The sequence below is a fragment of the Eubalaena glacialis genome, chromosome 8, assembly GCF_028564815.1.
Source record: "Eubalaena glacialis isolate mEubGla1 chromosome 8, mEubGla1.1.hap2.+ XY, whole genome shotgun sequence".
NCBI lineage: Eukaryota > Metazoa > Chordata > Mammalia > Artiodactyla > Balaenidae > Eubalaena > Eubalaena glacialis.
Genome location: NC_083723.1, coordinates 116,282,683 through 116,306,094, shown reverse-complemented (window position 1 = coordinate 116,306,094; position 23,412 = coordinate 116,282,683). Strand labels below are relative to the sequence as shown.

At 38.7% G+C, this 23,412-nt stretch overlaps 2 protein-coding genes across 2 annotated transcripts; both read right to left on the bottom strand.

Moving 5' to 3' along the window:
• Positions 1-3,701: 3,701 nt before the first annotated feature.
• Positions 3,702-7,200, bottom strand: TAS2R5 (taste 2 receptor member 5; the record flags this gene model as incomplete). The annotated part of the gene is made up of 2 exons (XM_061198265.1): positions 3,702-4,449; positions 7,157-7,200. Coding segments are annotated over 2 exons (792 nt in total), but the record flags the coding sequence as incomplete, so codon positions are not given.
• An 8,608-nt stretch (positions 7,201-15,808) lies between these two features.
• LOC133096648 (taste receptor type 2 member 3-like) lies at positions 15,809-16,760 on the bottom strand. Its single transcript, XM_061198263.1, is given in 3 exon segments — positions 15,809-15,990; positions 15,993-16,679; positions 16,682-16,760. Coding segments are annotated over 3 exon segments (948 nt in total).
• Between the last annotated feature and the right edge of the window lie 6,652 nt (positions 16,761-23,412).

The following is a 23,412-nucleotide window of genomic DNA, read 5'->3' as shown; positions in this document are numbered from 1 at the left end:
AGCACTAATTTCTTCCTTCTACATAGTCAGATTCTGTAGACACTGTCATAAGTTATGGTTCAAAAAGTAAACTGAAAAACATATTACTTGAAGTTACAAAATTAGCAACCAGAAGAATGACAAGTAACTAAAACTAATCAAATATAGGAGAGGGGAATCAATTTGGGGTTAAGTGAGATGATTCCCAAACTTTGATGAATGGGATTCAAAAGTTACAGTTTCAAAGTTGATAAACCAAGTAAGAAAGGCAAAATATTATTTAGAGTTGTGAAAGTAATCACCAGAAGAACTAAGACAAATGGTAACATGTGACCACATCTGGGCAGTGGGACTAATAACAGGGAGTGGAATGGGAAATGCTGCTGTACACTTTCTACCTTTCTGTATTGTTTACATCTTTTTCTAGTCCCCCTCTAGGCTGCACCAGCAGAGATCATACCACATAACAGAAAGGGAAGTAGTAAGACCTACACACATACATACACACTTATGCACATGAACATGGATCCAGCTGCAGCTCGGAGAATGCAAACTATAAAAGATTTAATTACAGAAGATTCAATTCAAGAGCACAGATTTGCCTCCAGATTTGTTTTTTTGGATAAAACACAAAGTAGCCTCACATCCATCATGAGCTAAATCACGCACGGAAAAGGAAGGAAATCCAATCCCAAAAGATGACTGGGAAAATGCAAGTGTTTTGTCCCTAAGAAAAGCAAGTCATAGATACTTCAGTCTGTCATGATTTTGGATCTTGACTCCCAGGCATCCCACCAACACCAAACATGAAAGATTAGTTGCTTATTTCACCTGTTTAAAAATACTCACAAACTTGAGCATTCCACAGGCTAATCCCGGCATGAAGTCTTACAAGTATGAACAAGAGGAACTTAAGGTTTACTAGTAAAAGCACAAGACTTGGAGTCCAAACATTTGGGACTGTTTTATCTGACTGTTTACTAGTTGATGATGTTAAGCAAATCATCACTCCAGCCTGAGTTTTGTCATCTATAGAATGGGGATAGAATTACTACCTGCATAGAGTTGCTATTAAAATCAAATGAGATAATAGACTACATATAAGAATACCTGATAAAATGTAAAGCCCAATACAAATGTTAGGTTATTATCATTATGACAGTTGGTCACAACAGACAGCTGTATAAAAATAGGCATGGCATAGTGGAAAATTCATTCTACTACTAAAAGTATAACCTAGAGAAGCATCTCTATACTTGAAAAGGATGAATATTGTCATTTCCAGAAGACAAAGATGGTGCTTGACCTCACACAGCTCACAGTGACATCAGTGGAGCTATCCCTCCCTTGAACTATGACTAACACCCACACGTGGCTAGCACATACCTCAGCTCACAGCTTTGGATAAGGAAAAGACACGTGCTAGAACATGTTAATGAAAGTAGAAATGAAAAAAATGTTTAAGTATACCAAGTATTGTCCTTTGGATTACAGATCCTTTAGAACTGAACCAAAGGAAATGTGTTCAAATAAGCCTAAAAAGAAGGCTGAGAAAGTATATACAAAAAGGGACGAGATTCAAAGGAGGGAAAGGCAAAGCTAACTCTTTAGGAAAGTAGTGTGATATAAAGGAAAGAGCCTTGGACCAGGAGTCAGAAAACTTAGTTCTGGCTCTCTACGAAACTCTGGGCAGGCTATTGCCCTCTCTGGGCCTCAATCTCTCTATAATATATAAAAGGAGTTAAAAGACTAGTTAACACAGTTAATCAATCATTTAGAAAACATTTATTGTTTATTATGGGCCAGGTAATACACTAGGCACCAAGAACTTAGGAAGAAACAAAAACAGACACAGTTCCATGGATTTGATGTTCTAGATGATCTCCATCCAACTCAAAGACCCAACATGTTAAAACTCTGACTTTAGGCTGTGGAGAGGCCAGAGTGGACAGTCAGGATGGTCCAATGACCAAAGAAAATAAGGCTTGACCTCTCCAGGGAGCAATGTTCTTTTGGGGAGCAGAAGCAAGTGCCCCTCACTCCCATCTTGCCCCACCCTAGGTCCTGGGCATCAGAACTTAATACCAATTGTGGCAGCCAACTGACTTTTATCCTGAAAGGCAAGTCTAGGGCTCAAAGAAACTCCCAGAAATAGAAATATATATATATATATATATATATATATATTTTTTTTTTTTTTAACAAGGTTAGACTTTATTACCTAGATCCTATTTTTATTCCCCGGGAATTGTTTTTTTTTTTTTATATACATACACTTTTAAATATTTATTTATTTATTTATTTTATTTATGGCTGTGTTGGGTCCTCGTTTCTGTGCGAGGGCTCTCTCCAGCCGTGGCAAGCGGGGGCCACTCTTCATCGCGGCGCGCGGGCCTCTCACTATCGCGGCCTCTCTTGTTGCGGAGCACAGGCTCCAGACGCGCAGGCTCAGTAATTGTGGCTCACGGGCCCAGCTGCTCCGTGGCATGTGGGATCTTCCCAGACCAGGGCTCGAACCCGTGTCCCCTGCATTGGCAGGCAGATTCTCAACCACTGCGCCACCAGGGAAGCCCTAGAAATATATTTTGTTTTGTTTTTCAGTGAGATAACGAGACCAACTACAGTAGAGAAATGGGAAACTTATTTGATACTTTTTTTTTTAAGCTTATCTAAAATGACTAACATTAACAGATAGATGAAATTTCATAAAAATTAATGATCACTATATTAATTTTTCCTAATATCTATTTAATATAATAGGAAAAACACAACATATATGTAATTTTAAAAGAAATGAATTATTTTCTATATATAAACAGAACATAACACCTCATTTACCAAACATAAAGCCCTAGCCTTGATTTCTATCATACATTAAAATAATGTACTTTGCATTGTGAAAAGAGAAACAGTATTGATTTTTATTCTGCATTTTCTATTGCCCATTTATTGATATAGTGTTAAAGAAGGAAAACTTTTACTCAACCATTAAAAAGAATGAAATACACACACTACTATATATAAAATAGACAACTAATAAGAACCTACTGCATAGCACAGAGAAATCTACTTGATACTCTGTAATACCCTACATGGGAAAAGAATCTGAAAAAGAGTGGATATATGTATATCTATAACTGATTCACTTTGCTGTACACCTGAAACTAGCATAACATTGTAAATCAACTATACTCCAATAAAAATTTTTTTTAAAAAAAGAATGAAATAATACCATTAGCAGCAACATGGATGGACCTGGAGAGTATCATACTAAGTGAAGTAAGTCAGACAGAGAAAGACAAATATCATATGATACTGCTTATATGTGGAATCTAAAAGAAAAAATGATACAAACAAACTTATTTATGAAACAGAAACAAACTCACAGACATAGAGAACAAACTTATGGTTACCGGGGGCAGGGGGAGGGTGGGGGGGAGGGGGGAGGGACAGATTGGGAGTTTGGGATTGATATGTACACACTGCTATATTTAAAATAGATAACCAATAAGGACCTACTGTACAGCATAGGGAACTCTGCTCAATACTCTGTGATAATCTAAATGGGAAAAGAATTTGAAAAAGAATAGATACATGTCTATGTATAACTGAATCACTCTGCTGTACACTTGAAACTAACACAACATTGTTAATCAACGATACTTTAATATAAAATAAAAATTTTTTTAAAAAAAGAAGGAAAAATTTTAAAGATGTAAAAGTCAGCCCCCTTTTGGAGAGCTATCAAAAAAGTGTCTCAAAACAGTCTCCTGACCACTCCTTTCTCTCCAAGTATATATTGTCTTCCACAGGATTCTCTGACAAGTCTGCTTCATCCTGGGATTCCCCATGATCAATATGACAGAATGAAGAGAAGGGTAGGCAGCCATGAGTGTCTCAGAGATGAAGAGAGCGGTAAGATCAGCAGGAAAAGACTTGGAGGTGATGGAGAAGGGGCTGGCCAGGATGTAAACTATGTAAAGTATAAGGAAACAGCCCAAGGACTTCAGGACAGTGATGTGAGCCTTGGCCTGAGCATCTCTCCTGCCGGCTGTATGGACATTCATCTTCCTGTGGTGTCTACACAAAGAGACAATCAGCATCCCAGAGGAAATAAGCAACACCATGAAAGGCATTATACTTCCTGTATTGAGGCATAATATATACGGATAGTGCCAGTTTGAATGGGGGTATAAAATGCTGCTGTTTCCTTGGGAAGGATCGGAGAACTCTAAGCTACCATGGACTATAAGTAACAAACCGATCATGAAGTACACCAGAAGGCACCAGTGACTCAGGCAACAGGCCCTCTGCTTCAGCCACAAGTAGACAGGGTGTTCAAAGGTCATGATCTTCCTGCAGTAGAAGACACTGAGAAAAGTGGCAAACCACAGGCTGGTCTGGCTTACTAAGACCCAGAAGACACTGAGATAGCGAAGCCAATGGCTGCTCTGGAAAAGTGGAAACAGAAACGAAATTGAGTTATTTGTAGTGAGGTGGATGGACCTAGAGTCTGTCATACAGAATGAAATAAGTCAGAAAGAGAAAAACAAATACCGTATGCTAACATATATATATGGAATCTAAAAAAAAAAAAAATGGTCATGAAGAACCTAGGGGCAAGACGGGAATAAAGACACAGACCTACTAGAGAGTGGACTTGAGGATATGGGGAGGGGGAAGGGTAAGCTGGAACAAAGTGAGAGAGTGGCATGGACATATATACACTACCAAACGTAAAATAGCTAGCTAGTGGGAAGCAGCCGCATAGCACAGGGAGATCAGCTCGGTGCTTTGTGACCACCTAGAGGGGTGGGAGGGAGGGAGACGCAAGAGGGAAGAGATATGGGGACATATGTATATGTATAACTGATTCACTTTGTTATAAAACAGAAACTAACACACCATTGTAAAGCAATTATACTCCAATAAAGATGTTAAAAAAAAAAAATACCTGAGCCAAATAACAATGAAAATACAACCATATAAAATCTATGGGATGCAGCAACAGCAGTCCTAAGAGGGAAGTTCACAGCAATACAGGCCTTTCTCAAAAAACAAGAAAAAATCTCAAATAACCTAACCTACCACCTAAAAGAATTAGAAAAAGAAGAACAAACAAAACCTAAAGTCAGCAGAAGGAATAAAATCATGAAGATAAGAGAGGAAATAAATACAATACAGATTTTAAAAAATAGGAAAAGAAACAATTAAACCAAGAGCTTATTTTTTGAAAGGATAAACAAAATTGACAAAGCTCTGGCCAGGCTTTCCAAGAAGAAAAGAGAGAGGACCCAAATAAACAAAATAAGAAATGAAAGAGGAAAAATAACTGACACTGCAGAAATACAAAAAAACCGTAAGAGAATACTATAAACAATCAATTATATGCCAACAAATTGGACGACCTAGAAGAAATGGACAAGCTTCTAGAAACACAGAGCCCACCTAAACTGAATCAAGAAGAAATAGATAATTTGAACAGACTGATCACTAGAAGTGAAATAGAAATCTGTAATTAAAAAAAAAAAAAATCTCCCAGCAAACAAAAGTCCAGGACCAGATAGTTTCACTGGGGAATTCTAAAAAACATACAAAGAAGAACTTACGCCAATCCTTCTCAATCTCTTCCAAAAGACTGAAGAAGAGGGAACACTCCCAAAGTCATTCTATGAAGCCACCATCACCCTGATACCAAAACCAGACAAAGACACTGCCAAAAAAGAAAATTACACGTTAATATCTTTGATGAATATAAATGCAAAAATTCTCAACAAAATATTAGCAAACCAAATCCAACAACACATAAAAACATGACGAAGTCGGATTCATCCCAGGGTCACAAGGATGGTTCAACATACGCAAATCAATTAATGTGATACACCACATCAACAAAAGAAAAGACAAAAACCACATGACCATCTCAATAGACACAGAAAATCAATTAATGTGATACACCACATCAACAAAAGAAAAGACAAAAACCACATGACCATCTCAATAGACACAGAAAAAGCATTTGATAAAATTCAACATCCATTCATGATAAAAACTCTTACCAAAGTGGGTAGAGAGGGAACTTATCTCTACATAATAAAAGCTATTTATGGCAAATACATAACCAACATAATACTCAAAGGTGAAAAGCTGAAAGCCTTCCCACTAAAATCTGGAAAACAAAAGGATGCCTAGTCTCACCACTCATATTCAACATAGTATTGGAAGTCCTAACCACAGTAATCAGACAAGAAAAAGAAATAAAAGGTACCCAAATTGGAAGGGAAGAGGTAAAATTGTCATTATATGTAGATGACATGATACTATATATAGAAAACCCAAAGGACTCCACACAAAAACTATTAGAACTGATATACAAATTCAGCAAGATAGCAGGATACAAGATTAATATACAGAAATTGGTTGCATTTCTTTACACCAATAATGAAATATCAGAAAGGGAAAGTAAAAGAAAAAATCCCTTTTAAAATCACATCAAAAAAATACTTAGGAATAAACCTGACCAAGGAGATGAAAGACATATGCTGAGAACTATAAAACACTGATAAAGGAAATTGAAGATGATTCAAAGAAATGGAAAGATATCCCAGGCTCTTGGATTGGAAGAATTAATATTGCTTAAATGGCCATACTACCCAAAGCAATCTACAGATTTAATGCAATCACTATCAAATTACCCAAGACATTTTTCATAGAACTAGAACAAATAATACTAAAATTTATATAGAAACACAAAAGACCCAGAATTGCCAAAGCAATCCTGAGAAAAAAGAACAAAGCCGGAGGCATAACCCCCCCCAAACTTTAGACAATACTACAAAGCTACAGTAATCAAAACATCATGGTACTGGCACAAAAACAGACATATGGATCAACGGAACAGAACAGAGAGTCCAGAAATAAACCCACACACCTATGGTCAATAAGCTTTGACAAAGGAGGCAAGAATATACAATGGAGAAAAGACAGTCTCTTCAGCAAGTGGTGTTGGGAAAGCTGGAGAGCTGCATGTAAATCAATGAAACACTCCCTCACACCATACACACACACACACAAACTCGAAAGGGCTTAAAGACTTAAAAATAAGACATGATGTCATAAAACTCCTAGAAGAGAACATAGGCAAAACATTATCTGACATAAATTATAGCAATGTTTTCTTAGGTCAATCTCCGAAAGCAATAGAAATAAAAGCAAAAATAAACAAATGGGACCTTTCAAACATATAAGCTTTTGCACACCAAAGGAAAACATAAACAAAATGAAAAGACCCTTCAGCCTGGGAGAAAATATTTGCAAACAATGCGACTGACAAAGGCTTAATTTCCAAAATATACAAACAGCTCAGACAGCTCAATATCAAAAAAACAAACAACCCAATAAAAAAATGGGCAGAAGATCTAAATAGACATTTCTCCAAAGAAGACATACAGATGGCCAATAGGCACATGAAAAGATGCTCAACATCGCCAATTATTAGAGGACTGCAAATCAAAACTACAATGAGGTATCACCTCACAGCTGTCAGAACAGACATCATCAAAAAGTCTACAAATAACAAATGCTAGGTAGGGTGTGGAGAAAAGGGACCCCTTGTACACCGTTCGTGGGAATGTAAGTTGTGCTGCCACTATGAAAAAAGTCTGGAGGTTCCTTAAACAACTAAAAATAGAGCTACTAGATGATCCAGCAATCTCACTCCTGGGCATATATCTGGAGAAAACTCTAATTCAAAAAGATACATGTACCTCAATGTTCATAGCAGCACTATTTACAATAGCCAAGACACGGAAACAACCTAAACATCCATCAACAGGTAAATGGATAAAGAAGACGTGGTGTATATATATACAATGGAATATTACTCAGCCATAAAAAAAGAATGAAATAATGTCCTTTGCAGCAACATGGATGAACCTAGAGATTATCATACTAAGTGAAATAAGTCAGACAGAGAAAGATAAATATCATATGATATCACTTATATGTGGACTCTAAAAACCGATACAAATGAACTTACTTACAAAACAGAAACAGACTCACAGACATAGAAAACAAACTTATGGTTACCAAAGGGGAAAGGTAGGGGAGGGATAAATTAGGAGTTTGGGATTATCAGATACACACTACTATGTATAAAATAGATAAACAACAAGGACCTACTGTATAGCACAGGGAACTATATTCAATATCTTGTAATAAACTATAATGGAAAAAAACCTGAAAAAGAATATATATACACCCACATATGTATGCTGATATATGGATATATATATGTATGTTGATATATGGATATATATATGTATGTATCTGAATCACTTTGCTATACACCAGTAACTAACACAACATTGTAAATCAACTATACCTCAATTAAAAGAAAAAGTATTAAATGTTCCAAAAAAGAGGGGGAAACCCACTGTTGGGCAGTAGCAGACTCAATTCAGAGGTTGATATACCAAGCTGTTGGGTTCTCGGTAGCAGGAGGTACTATAATTAAGATGTGATCATGTTGGCTAGCGAGAACAATGAGTAAGCTGGCTCCATCTGAAGTTACCCTTCCATCTGAAAGGGTCACTATGGGAAAAGTGTTAACAAATCCTTTCTCCCCCTGCATGAGAATCTGACCTTCAGTTAAATATAAATATCTTATGGAGACCTCCTGTTTCCTTGAGTGTGATGGATGACTCTTAGGTGTGTATCCCTTGGCTCAACCCTGAGAGCTATGTCTATGAAATTATTACAAGAGAAATTGGATCCTTTGGGACATGAGGCTTTTGTTTTAGGGCAGCTTCCACCCTTACCCAAATGTGGATCTCTTCTCCTTGCACCTGAACTGTGTAACTGGCAGCAAGGACTCTGCAAAAGAAGAAGGTCTGACACTTCCCTGCTGGTGAACTGGATCCTTGAACTATACCCATCTGAGTACACTGGTGCCAGAGTGGCCTAAGACAGTCTTGTAAGTCTGACTATTTACTGGAAGCCAAGAAGACCCACTTGTGGGTGTGCTGCAGCTGTGAGTCCAAACTCCACTACCTGGCAGATCTGTAGGGAAAGTTTTAGGGCAAATAGTCAAAGCAAAAGGGTGACTTAGTTTATTTGATGAAGGCTTTAAATAATGAGATCAGCCACGATCAATAGGAATTACAACCTTTGAATTGTTTTCAAAAGAGTACCACTATTGCTTAGGAGGAAGAAAGAAGAAAACTTTTATTTCTTGGACTTTTTTGAGCGCTTATTATGTTCCCAGCAGTGTACCAGGCATCACAAATCTCAGCTAATCTTTAAAACAGTTCTAGGAGGGAGATCTGGTTATTCCTACATACAGGTGAGGAAAATTAAGATCAAAGAGAGTAAGTGACTGCCAAGCGTCACAGAAAATCAGTGGTTAAGTTGGAACGTCTTTCTGAGACTGAGCTCTTTCCAGTACACTAGGCCACCCCTCATTGGTTCATTCATTCAATAAATTGTTATTATCAGCCAGTCACTTATACGTTAGGTGCTGGGGAAACAAAGAAGAATCACCCACAGCACAACCTGCCTTCAAAGAACACACAGAATAGTGGGAGAGACAAACAGACTATTAGATCAGTGTATTAGGTGCTATAATAAGGAAAAACAAAGGGTACAGTGGGAGTGTTCAGGAGGGGCATTTAACACAACCTTGGATATTCATGAAAGGCTTCGTTAAGGAGACATATAAATTAACTCTTGAGGATGCAAAGCGGTCATCCAAGCAAAAGGCTAGAGTGGGAGGGAGAAGGATATTAGAACAGGGGGAGAACTCTACGTGAAGACTCAGAGGTGACAAAGATTGTGGTAAATTCAGAAAACAGAAGAATGGGGGGATGCAAGGAGAGGAAGAAGTGGTGAGAGATAAAACTGGAAAGATAAATAAGAGACAGATCATGAAGTATCTACGCCATAGGTACAGATTTTGGACATAAATAATCATTACAGTAATTTGATCTAACATTTTAGGAAAACACACAGAATAGGTCCTTAACTTTATCTGAGAAAGTCAGAGAAAGTTTCCTGGAGGAGACAGGTCTTGAAGGATAAGAGAATTTAACAAAGCTGGTAAGTGAGAAAGGGAATTCTAGGCAAAGAAAGCAGCTTATGCGAGAGTGTAGCAGCTAGAAGAGTATGGCATATTTGGGAACTAAAGTAGTTCAAGGTTCTTTTGAAAAAGTAAGGAATTGGAAGATGAAACCAGATAGGAAAATAGGGGCCAAGTGATGAATGGCTTCTCATTCCAAGCTAAGGCATTTGGACTTTATCCAAAGCAATGGAGAGTCACTGCAGGATTTTAAGAGAGGAGCGCCATGATTGTATGTTCACTGTATGAAGCCCACATCCCAGTAATGTGGAAATGCTTTGCTGGAAGGGGATGGAATTGGAAACAGGAAACTAGTTAGAATCCTGCTGCAGTCACTCTGATGGGTTGAAAAGAGCAGAAAAAGAGACAGGGGGGCATTTGAGAGAAAAATGTTTAGAGTACAACCAAAGGGATCTAGTGACCAAATAAATATTAAAGCTGAAGAAGAAGGAAGAATCTGGGATGATTTCCAAAATTCTAGTGCACTTGAGAAAACACAACACTTAACATATCTTTTAAAAAGACAAGAAGCATAGGCTGAAATACGATTAGACATTCAAGAGATTTTAGGTGGCAGGGAGCAAAGGAAGGTGAATAGAGTATTCAGACAGCAATGTAGGTCTGATACCTATAAAAAGGGAGGGAGAAGGAAGAAGAATTGGATAGGAAGAGCCCTAGACTGCAACACAGTTCCAAAAAAGGTTCACCCAAGCTGATGGAGAGTCCTTGGGCCAAAATTGCCTATTGGAAGAGTCTCATGTCTCAGTAGAACAGAGCTACCTTAGTACCCCCCAGTCTCCATCACTGGCTGACAGCAACCTGCAGGAAGTGTGGAGCTCAGCAGCTGGAGCCCTCAGTCAACTTTGCTCCCCACAGCAGGAGAAGTGAGCAGTACATTTTCATGGCTGCCAGAAAAGGGAACTAGAGACAAAGATCACCTGCGCCAGAACCCTCTGGTGATAAGAGGATTCCTTTATCATATTTGAAGCATCTGTTTCAATGATGTAGACATGGAATACTCATTTCTGTGTCTTTATTACCCACTAGATGCAATGTTGTTGAGAATAAGAACTGATCTAGTACAGTGTTTAGTGCACAGAGAGTGTTAAATAAATGTCTGTGGTATGAATGAATGAACTAGAATCAGGATAATCCAGAATCAAAATGGAGTAAGAAATTTATTTATTCCTGAAATATTACAGCAGCGTCCTACAGGTAGCCAGAACCCACCCCTATCTCAAAGAGATCTGCTAGCTGAGCAGTAAGGGTTCAAACCTGAGCAACCAAGAAAACTTCAGAAATCATCCCTCTCTGTGGCTGTGAGTACCCTATTTGGCAACAGATAGATACCCAGGCTAGACGGAACATGTCATGAGGAAAGTCTACTCATAAACATCTGATAACATATTTTTCAGGGTTAACCTGGAAATATTGCTCTGGTCATTGGGCGAGCTCCACCAAGTTACACAGACAATTTAATTATAGTGTGGGCAACAAAATTTACTCGCTCTGCAAACTAAGATATGTAGAGAAAACATAAGGTTCCTAATTTTGTCTAAAAGTGTTAGAGTTTTTCTCCTGAGTCTCCACCTGTGGTTGAGGGAAGAGTTTAATCCAATGGGATAATGCAAAGAATATCTTCAGAAAAATGTTCATTTTCTAAATTTAAAAATAAAAACCTCTGAGACATCCTCCCCATGCCATGCTTCTCTCCTTTAATTAGGGTCCAGGTGTGTACTGGGAGAGGGTTGAGGTTAACTACACCACATTGATGGCAGAGAAGTGTCATGTCCTCTCCTTCAGTGTCCTCGTCTCCTTGGGCTTCCAGGGAGAGGCCTTGTCCCTTGGTTGCTGCTAGCCCTGCCAGCATTCAAGGCTGAGTCTGTGCCTGTGCTTTGCTCCTACTGACTGCAAACAGGGAGCTTTCAGCCAGTCCTCAAAGAGGAGGAAAACCAGGACTCTCACCTACCCTACTTGCAATCCCTTTTCTTTCTCCCTCTTCTCCTTCCCACCATCCCCTGGGGGCTGAAAACAGTAGGCTTTCTCTTATATCATGTCCCCTCATACCACCAGCAACAATAAATTTCATTGATTCAGTGTCATAAGAGTAGGACTCCAAGAGGTACATACTTCCAGCTCAACCCTTGATAGGTTAAAATACTAATAGCTAATATTTGTTATGCATTTACTATGCTTTAGTTGCTAAAACACTTTCTATACGTTTAATCCTCACACCAATCCCATGAAGGATGCCTATTCTATAGCAAAGGAAACTGTGAAGTCCAAGGAGGTTTAGTAACTTGCCAAAGATCATGCATCTAATAAGTGGTGGGGTCAGGATTTGAACCCAAATGTGTGATTCCAGAACTAACATTCTTAGCCACTACATTATACATTTTTCTAGTCCAGAAAAATGTAGAAATACCAGAAAATAATATACAAGCATCAGCAGCACTTGTTGGAGTTTATAAGGTCACTTTTGTTTTCTTAAAACAGAACTTCTTCCAGATTATGAACAAATAACATTGACTTTCCTTTCCACTTATCCCAAATCAAGAAAATCACAAACACAACTTGCAGATCCTCTAGATAGCCCTGTTCGTCGACAGTTGGGAAATATCAGGGATATTGTATTGGTATAAGGTAAAGAGCATTGGTAAGCACTGAAACTGTTTAAGAAATGTTGGAATGTAATTTTGGGGGGTTTTTGGTTTTGTCTGGTTTTTTTCCATTCATAATCCTCCTGGGACCAAACTATGGTTCAATCTCATTAACTGTTAGGAGCTATGAACTCAGCCTAAGAGGTCAGAGAGTATCAAACACGAGTAATTCCACGAGACATGGAACATAGGGGGCCCTGGTGGAAACTTGGAAGGTTTCAGGAGGTACTGTCATAAGTTGCTGTTGATTCCTGTGCTAAAGCCCCCCACAATACACCGAAGAACAGATGTGCATGGCACAGACACGTGGCCTTAGGAACAAGCTCCAGCATGTAACTGGACTCCAAATGCGGGGACAATTCTCATTCCCATACTTTGACCCTGGTCACAGTGGGGGAACCAAGCCATGCTCTGGTCCTTTGTGCATGAAACAACTAGATTTAAGAGTCTTAAGGGATTTAGCAACTAAAGTTAATTTATTGAAAGAAAAACAAAACAAACAAAATGGCCGCTTCCAGGGTTTCTCAAAAAAGGGAGTGAGGCATTAGGTAGTTCTTCCCCATGGCCTGGGACTTGGTGAGGAGCTGAAAAATTAAGTATTTTCCCTGGTAGATTCAGAAGACCATATCCTCTCCAAAATAGCTAAACTTCCCTTCAGTGTGCCTCCAGCAGCAAGACTCCTTTCCTCGGCAACCCACCCACTACTCAGACCCATATCCCCACTCCCACCCCAGACTTTGATTAAGGGCAGTCCACATATTGATGAAGTCACATAACAAAGTCTCAGCTTTTCCATGTGTCACCTCCAAATTTCTCTGAAAGCGGAAACAGGGGAGGGGTTGGGAATGCCACACCTATGAATCTGATTTCATTTACTCCCAGGGAAGGAAACTCTGCACTCAGCCAATTGGACTACCACAACAGGCTCCCTATCAGGAAATTCTACATTTTCCATCCATATTCCAGGCTCCAGTGGAATGAACAGTAGTGGTAACTTGAGCAAGTTTACTGCACCACATCTGAATCTATTACATCAGGGTAGGATTTAATGGAGCCTCAGTAGAAATTCCTCAGTCAGAGGAGGAGTCCTTCAGAAGTTAGCCAAAGGCACCAGGAAACAAACAACAGCCAAGCCAAAATCTCTAGTAAAATGTTATGTTCAATTAAAAGAGAAGAAAATCCCCACACCCAAAGCAGAAGGCAGAATCAGGAACTCAGGTAAGGGCTAAAGAACCAGAAAGTCAGGGCTAGGTAGAGAAGCTGTCAAAGTGACAGGAAGTAGGAACAAGTGTTCAGAGTGGGTGAAGATGAATCCAAGAGCAGGATTTAGGGTGAACACAGCAGACACCAACTGAGACAGCATGGTTATTCCACGGTTAAACTTCCCTGTGCTGAAAAGAAGCACAGATATTTTTATTAGTTACAGAAGTACTCGTTTCAGAATCCTTCTTTTTTAGTGAATTATGAATGAATATTAAATCATTCTTATAAGTTTCAACAGATACCTTTTTGAAAGAGAATTTTAAGTTATGTCAGGATTAGGAATTCTCCTAGCAGCCCCAAGAGGCATGTATCAATTTGAAAGCAAACAATACAGACCAAAAGACATTTTATTCCTATAATTTTGAAAATGAATATATAAATCAGAACAACCCGAGAATTCATTTTTGCTTACATATGACAAAATGCCAAGTAATGTGGTGATCTTTCATGCTATGTCAGAATGTAACCCCTTCATAAAATAACAACAATAGCAGTATTTATTGATTATGTACTCCACGTGGGACTCTAAGCAGTTTTCACGTGTTAACTCACTCATTCCTTCCAACAACCTATCAAGAAAATACTATTACTATTCCCATTTTACAAATGAGGAAAGTGAAATAGAGAGAGGTTAAGAAACTTCCCCAAGGTCACCCAGTTTGTAAGGGCAGGGTCAGGATTTGAACCCAGGCCATCTGGTACACATTCTTAGCCCCAAAACTTTATACCTGAGAGCCCCATTAGTGATAGAAATCCAGATTCAGAATTGCCATGTGTCCTAAATATGTTTACAAGTTTGAGGTCTCAAGGAACAATATTCTCATTGACTTGTCAGCACTGTTCGGTGACAGGAAGGAAATCAATGCCTACATAATTTTATTAAAATAAAAGTGATTACACTTACAAAAACTGCTTAGGTTTTTTTTTTTTATAAAACTCTGAAATTTTAAAAGCAGATATGCATCTTGGTTAATTAAACAAACCAAAAAACTGTTTGGATTTTGCCCAGTCTAAAAAATTTAAAATGACTTGAAAATCTACTTTAGCAAAATGATAAAGGAATGCAAAGGACGACTGAAACTGAAGTAAAATGACTTAACCACCAGCCTGGATTAGAACCTAGTATCCAAGGGTCTTGATTTTCATTCCACTGCTTGTCATTACACAGTGGATTTGTGGAAACTGGTCTCTTGTGGGAATTGCTGTTGCCACACAATTCACGGTCTGTTACACTAACAGCTTCACCTACTGCATGCTGACACAATATACTGAGCTGAAATGACGGCACACATTGTCTCATGAATCTCTAAAACCCCGTGAGGTCAGTATCACAGTCCGCATTTTTAAAAGGGGGAAGAGAGGTAATTAAAGTAACTCACCTAAGGCCAAAAAGTCTTGGAAAATGGACAGAACCAGAATTCAAACCCAAGTCTGTGGGACTGCAATGCTTTTACCCTTTCCCCTCTAGATCACTACATTGCTATCAGTATAAGCTTTAAGTTAAAGTTAATAATCAGCCCATTATGTTGAGCTGATAGTTATTAAAATACAACTCCATGTCTACATAGTGAGTGTTTTACCACACTGACACTTTCCAAAGACTATTTCACCCTCTCCAAAACAACCATACAAGGAGAGGCCATGAGAAGTGTCCCCGAGTGGGACAGAATGAAGCAGTAGTGTCTCTCCTACTGATGCGACAGAAGTGGCGCCACGGGAGGGTCAGGAAGAGCCCCGTAATCCTGAACCAGGTCTAAGGACTCCTAGGCTCCCTCCTGTGCCCGCAGATGCTCTATGGAAAAACGGGTTCCTTGGATCCAGGCTTCAGATGACCAGGCTCACACCAAAGCATCTCCATGAACATCTGCTTCAGCCTATTATTTCCCAGAATGAGAATATATGAGCGGCCAGCAGGATATAACATTGTAATTACTTCTCCAGTCATCATAATCACCTCAGTTGCTGGTAGAAATAACTGGATGTCAAAATTGAAAAGAAAAGAAAGTAAAGTAGGAAGAGAAAGAGGAAGGAAAGGATGATTTTGATGGCCCTCCTGTGGGCCTCAGTACTTGGATCTCTGGAGCTGGTAAAGTTTTGCTGCATCTGCCGCATATGCCTCCCCAGGGAGAGGATGAGCAGAAAGTAGGAAGCTAGAGATACAATTAAGGGAGGGAGGTCCCACAGAGTCCCAAGAACATGGATCAGTTTATATTCATTTCTTTTCTTTCTAAAGGGTTCAGTCACATTCCCTATTCCATCAATTCCACTGAGAACAGAATAGATCTTAAATTCATGGATCAGAGAGACGGCACTGCTACATGATAAGAGGAGGGTACTCAACAGCATCCATACAACCAACCTGGAAACTCTCCACTTGAGCCAGAGGAACGTAGGATGGGAGAAACTGGCGACTTTCAGGCAGTAGAAGACACTGAGACAGGTGGCAAGCCAAATGCTCAGACGGTTTGTAAATGTCCAGAAAATATCACTAATTTGCATGATTGCAAATTATTCATCGTGGAGTTTGGAAGAGAACACCATTAAAACACCATCAATCAAGAGAATCCACAGCAGAACAATCCTGGAGAGACCCAGGTTAGTGATGATGAAGTCAGACAAAGAGGTTCTCTTGTTCTTGAACCAGCTGCTACCACTGACCAACCCGTGAAACTATGCCCCAGCATTCCCAGAATGAACTGAGTGGCAGTCAGAACCAGAAACCCGCACTCAGTGAGTCCCAGCATGTCAGCTATTAGGCAGACCTGATCTTCGTTCCTTCTGTGGATGAACACTCTCTTGCTAACTTGAAATCTCTGTTAATCACCTCTACCTGCTGCTTCCCTGTACCTGTCTCTTGTCTCTGCCCAATTTAGTCTGTTGTGGAGCACAATTTAGCAAACCCTCTCTGCTCTTTCAGGTTAGTCTGTCCTCTTCAGAGACGACATGGATTGTCACATTCCATCTATGATTTAAACTCAGAAGCTCTTTGCCAAAATGCAAATAGAGTAGTGTCCAGTGTCACACAGAGAAGGAAGAGATCTGAGTCACAAAGAAGATGCAGGATTTGGACTCAGTTTCAAAGGCAGAAGGGTTCTGAGCCACCCAGAATGGAAAGGTGTGTCACCAGAAGGGTCGCACAGAATCACTCAGAAGAGTGAGAAGTCTTACTCTTCAGGAGGGAGGACTCAGGGACACATACAAAAGGGCGAAATATCAGAATTCCACTATAAGGCACTATCACAGTCACCCTGGAGATAGGTTTACTTTCATAAAATAGAAAAGGTTCAGTGTCAATGGTCCTGGATTAGAATTTTAAAGTGTGTCTCTTAGAGTATGCCTTACATGAAGGGGCTACAAGCTCTTCCCTAATGAGCCATAGCATCGGAAATTCTTAACTACCTGAATATTTAATGATAACAATAATGAAGTAACATATGAGCTACTCAAAGTATGGATTTTTTCAGAGGGACGACCACTGTATTGACATGTCAGTAATAGTTCAGGCTGACAGAAAACACACACAGACACTGTCAGCCAAAACAGTGCCTTACAGATTTTGATTATAACCAATAGTAATACTTGTTATATTGTCTTATATATATATATATATAACATATATATGTATGTATATATACATATACATGTCACAATCTAAATATTGGGTTGGCCAAAAAGTTCGTTCGGGTTTTCATACGATGTCATGAAAAACCCAAACGAAATTTTTGGCCAACCCAATATATGTATATAATACTGGAACACAAAGGTTTCACAAAACCATATTTCCCTTCCTACATGTGTGGCATTCTGATATTTTCTATCCTATTCTATTTCTTTCAATGCTGCTTGTATATCACAAACTTGATTTTACAACCTACCAACGAGTTGTTACAAATACTGTTTGAAAACACTGATCTGAAGGGTAAAGAAAGAAATCCATGCCATCAAGATACAAAACAGAGAGTTCAGCAACATTATCTAGTAACAGACTGAGGGATACATGCCAAGGAGCCACTCACCTGAGCTAGTGAACCTCATCAGTCTTGGCATTATGTGGTGTACGCTACGGTTACAGAGCATCGTAGAGACACTCAGGCATAAGTCCTCAGCTTTCTCAGGCTAACTTGACAACCTGGCCCAAATGCTTCCTTAACTCCGTGCTACAGAATTAGAATAAGGCCAGTTCCCAGCTGTCCCTGGGAGTCTTGTAACAGAACCTCAGACCAGTTGTAGGGCTGATCCTGCAACCTACCACCGACCCTGTTCAGTTTTTTTCTCAGGGCCTCAGTTCTATAGATTCAGATTTTTGTCATTGTAACACCTTTTACCTCCCCTCATAAGAAGAAATACACTGATAAGATTCCTCTACCCATGTATTAGAATTATCCATGATGAAAAAGTTTAGAATATACAACATATCAGAATGCATTTCACTTACCATTTCAGTTCAATCATACTTTTTTACTACCCTTATTATTTTTACCCCTTCCAAAATTAGAACTTGTACCTTTCTTAAGTTGTTATTGAGCAATTTAGGGTTAACTGTCATTTTTCTCTCTCATGTTTTGATTCTTTCCGAGGACAGTGTGTTTCCATGTACACCAAATTAGCTGGTGACCAGAGTTCAATTTCCCAAATGACTTTTGTTGAATATCATCATCATCACTGCTATTATTCCATCAGGTACCAGTGATATGAATTATGAGCCCATAGTTATAACCATTCTCATCTCTTAACATAAATACTAAAACCATCATACTATAACTAACACCATAGCATTAGTAATGGCTGCTTCCAAAATGTATGTTGGCCATGGTCAACCAAATAACCACATATACTCCAAGTCCAATTCTATTAAGCCTGCAGTTTGTTGGAGGGATAAATACTAGAGCTGTGATATTGTGGCATCCCAGGTTGCAGACATCTAGAAAAACTACTTAGAGATCATGTACCTGCTTTCCTTCATTCTTTTTTTTTTTTTAACATCTTTATTAGAGTATAATTGCTTTACAATGGTGTGTTAGTTTCTGCTTTATAACAAAGTGAATCAGCTATACATATACATATATCCCCATATCTCCTCCCTCTTGCGTCTCCCTCCCACCCTCCTTATCCCACCCCTCTAGGTGGTCACAAAGCACCGAGCTGATCTCCCTGTGCTATGTGGCTGCTTCCCACTAGCTATCTATTTTACATTTAGTAGTGTATATATGTCCATGAGTAAAAGACCAAAGTAAGTATATAAGTGAGGGCCTTGGCAGAAAATAATCTGCATAAACTGGGTAATTCTAGAAGAGTTTTAAAAAGGGATTATTTACAAAATGATGGACAGAGTACAGGGAAGCCATAAACAGATAGTGCAGTACCTCAGGGCTAGGAACAGTGGGGCACCATACCATGATACCACTCAGAGAGAGAGAGAGAGAGAGAGAGAGAGACCTGTGTGGAGGGGACCTCCTGACCGTAGCTGAGATTTTTCAGTTGGGAGACCCTGAAGAGAGAGCTGAGAGAATACACTTCAAAACACAGATCAGCAGACTAACAAGGCATTCTGAGATCATCTTCCACTCCGTCATTATTCTTGACACTTTCTCCACAAGGACTTAGACATCATGGTCCAGGTCTTTGCATCATTCCCGCTTCTGATACTAATCTGCATGACAATTGTGTTGATAAACGTCAGGAGTACACTCGGACTGACATCAACACAAATCATAGATAATATCCATTTATACCAATCAAAGTTCAGTAATCTGAAGAACACAGAAGGAAATCAGTAGAGTTGAGTGTACACAGCAGAGAGATCAGCAATATATACAAAATGATAAGTGGTATGCAGCCTTCCAAGTCCCTTAAAGTCCTGACCTGGAGAATGCACAATGGCCAGTAATAAGTCTAAGTGAGCATCTTATCAGGATCCTAAAGGCCCACCCTCAAACTATATATGCATAAATACATTCTGTATGTGGCTAACATGGATGATTTTCCATTTCCATTGCCTCCACCGTGGTCCAAGCTACCATGATCTCTCATATGAACTGCTCAATGGCCTCCTAACCTATTTCTCTACTTCTAATCTTTTCTCCCATAATACATTCTCCATACAGCCACAAGAATGATCCTGTTAAAGTGTAAATTAGATCATTCCACTCCATTACTTAAAACACTTCACTGGCTTCCCAGTGCAACTGCACAAAATATAAACTCCTCATAGTATACTGTATACTGAGAATCTCTTCTAAATATCCTTCTGCATGCAACAGAATTCAAGATAAATTTTATAATATCACATGGTCTGAGTTAAGGAATAGGCTTTATTGGAGTAAGAGAAAACTTTTATATCAACAACAGAAATGAAAGCATGGTTCCTCCTCATCCTCCTATGACTACACAGAGGGACCTGGGCACTGTTAGGTTAGCAGTATACATCTGTACACCAATGGAGATACCTCATCCTCTCTATTGGTCTCACTTCTTGTAACAAAAGTGTGAAAGCAACTTTGTCAGTAGGAAAATAAACAGTCTGCCTAATGCCAGAAAATCTGGATTTGGGAAGCCAGCTATTACAGGAGTTGTCTAGGAAGGCCAGCTGACCAACACCCGGGGACCTTAGATGTTCTAGTTCCCAGTGTTAGAAGGAGAAAGTCATCAATTCTGTGGGAATTGAGCTTATGTGAAACACATAAGTGCTTCACATAAGTGAAAGAAGTGAAAGAAAGATAAACAGGTTATCTTTTCCCAGATAACCTGTTGTCCAGGCAACCTAGATTGAACTCCTAGGGTTATTTTTGGACGACTTTCATCTTTGCAGTATAAATTTCTTATAAGAAGAGTGTTCATATTTCCCAGTTTGTCCAGGACAATTATGGTTAGGTGCCTGTTGCTCCGAGTAATTTGTTAATAATGTACCCTTTTGGTGTTTTACTCACTGAATACCATCTGGCCCTAAGCTCAGTCCTTGGAACATAGTAGAACCTCAATAAATATATACGGAATAAATAAATTTTCCACAAGTTTCACTTTTGTTTTTATCTCAAGTTTTAGATTCATTTTCTAATATCGTTGGATTTCAGGAAAAATAATGGAAAATAAATGAACTAGAAATTAAATCTTATTTCTGTACTGCCACTCATTCATCTAACATTTCTTGAGCATCTACTACGTGACAGGAAGTGTACCAGGTGCACGAAATCATGGACTAGAAAGCAAGAGAGACATATCTACCAAAAAATTATGTAACGATGTGACCAATGCTTTAAGAGATAGATACAAAATATACATATTTGCACAGAGAAGGGACCAAATTCTGCCTGGAATAGTCACAGACTTGAAAGAGGAGATAACATTTGAGATATGTTTTTTAAAATAAATGGGAGTTCACCTGGCAGGCAAGGTAAAGAAATGGGAATTCCATGCACTACCGAAATAGATGATGATTTATCCACCAACATACCTACAGACTATCCAAGCAAGAAAATAATAAACACACATAATACTTAATTACATGCTATGCACTGTTTTAAGGTAGCTAGAGTAAGTCACTTAATTTTCAACACATGAGGTGAGTTCTATTATTGTCCCCATTTTTAAAGAGGAGGAAGCTAAGGCTCAGAGATTCTCATAGAGCTAGTAATCAGTGCAGCAAGGATTCTGACCCAGGCACTCTGGCTTCAGAATCCATTGCCTTAACTAAAGACCTCAAAGATCACCTATTGATGACACCTCAATAAATACAAGAAAAAAATGGGGCCTTGAGCAGTAATGTTATGTCAGAGACAAGATCTTAGATCCCCTCTCTTTTAGATCACACTGCATCATCTGCTCTGGTTCCTAATGATCCTTATAAACTCTCAAACCATGGGCTGCACCTCAAACCAACAGGTGTTTTATTGAGAACCCTCTGGGTCCCATTCTCTTCCTTTAACATTACTCCTCATTTATCTGTATAACACATTTTATCAATTAGGGATCTGCCACTATGGTAAATTGGAAAAAATCCCAGAAGATAGTAACCTAGGATACTTGTATCCTTGCCACAGAAATGCTTTAAGCTAATTATGTGACATTAGGCAAATGTCTTGATCTTTCTGATCCTCAGGTTGGAAATAAATAAAATGAGGAGGTACCAGAGAGTCAATATGAATGAATGGTTGAAGGACCTGGGTTCTGGAATCAGGCCTGGATTTGAATCTGAGGGCCACTGCTGATTAGCTATGTGACCTTAGGCAAGCTAATCTGCCTAAACTTAAATTTGCTCATCTGTGAAATAGGCATAATAATAGTACCTATTTCACAGAATTGTTAGTGATTAAATAAGATAGTGACTATAAAAATGTAAAATGCAGGAGTGTTTTTTAAATGTTAGCTATTAACAGGGTCACTGCCCTATACATTATCCATACTTAGGATATTTTTATGAAAACTGCTATTCTTTTAATGTAATATTTAATACATATAAAAATACATGTAACATATAGGTATATTCTAAAGCAAACAAATTAAGTACCCATAATCCCACCACCCAACTTAAGTAAAACATCACCAGTGGTACCACTGCACATGTGTGCTTCTTCTGTGTCCTACCCCTTGTTCCTTCCCTCAGCTTCCTATGGTAACTCATCTTGAATTCTGTATTTATCATTCCTTTTTGAATAGTTTTATCATATAGATATCTATCCATTAAAATATTGTATACCTGTTTGATTTTAACCTTTATAAAAATAACATGCTATAACAAATATCCTCCACAACCAGAGCAACATTATGTTTATAAAAGCTATTCCTGTTACAGGATAACTGTAATTCATTTACCCAGCTGTATGATAATCTACTGTGTGAGCATTTATTTATCCATTCTCTGTGGATGAACCTTGGGGTTGTTTGCAGTTTTGTACTATTATGTACATTATTGCTATGAACACCTTTGGACCTGTTTCTTGGGCCACATGGGTAAGAGTTTCCTATAGAGTGTACCTTAAAGGTGGAATAACTAGGTGAAATTTCAACAATATCAAAATGATTTCTCAAACAAGGCAAGTTAATCTCCCTCAAAAAGAGGTGCCAATTTACACTCCCCCCACTAGTTTCCATTGGTCTACAACATCCTCCTTCACACTTTGTTCTTTCAAATGTGTTGAAATTCGCTAGCATGGAGGTCTTGAAAGTTCACTGCAGTTTCTAGTTTTCATTTCCTGGATTAATGAGGTTGACCACTTTTTCATATATTAATAGATTGTATTTCCTTCTCTGTGAAATGCCTGTGTCTTTGACCATTTTTGTACTAAGCTGTCATTTTCTTATTGCTCCGTAGGTTTTCATATATTCTAGATCATATTCTTTTTGCTTTGTAGGTCTTTACATGTTTCAGATTGTATTTCAGTTATATTATTTCAAATATCT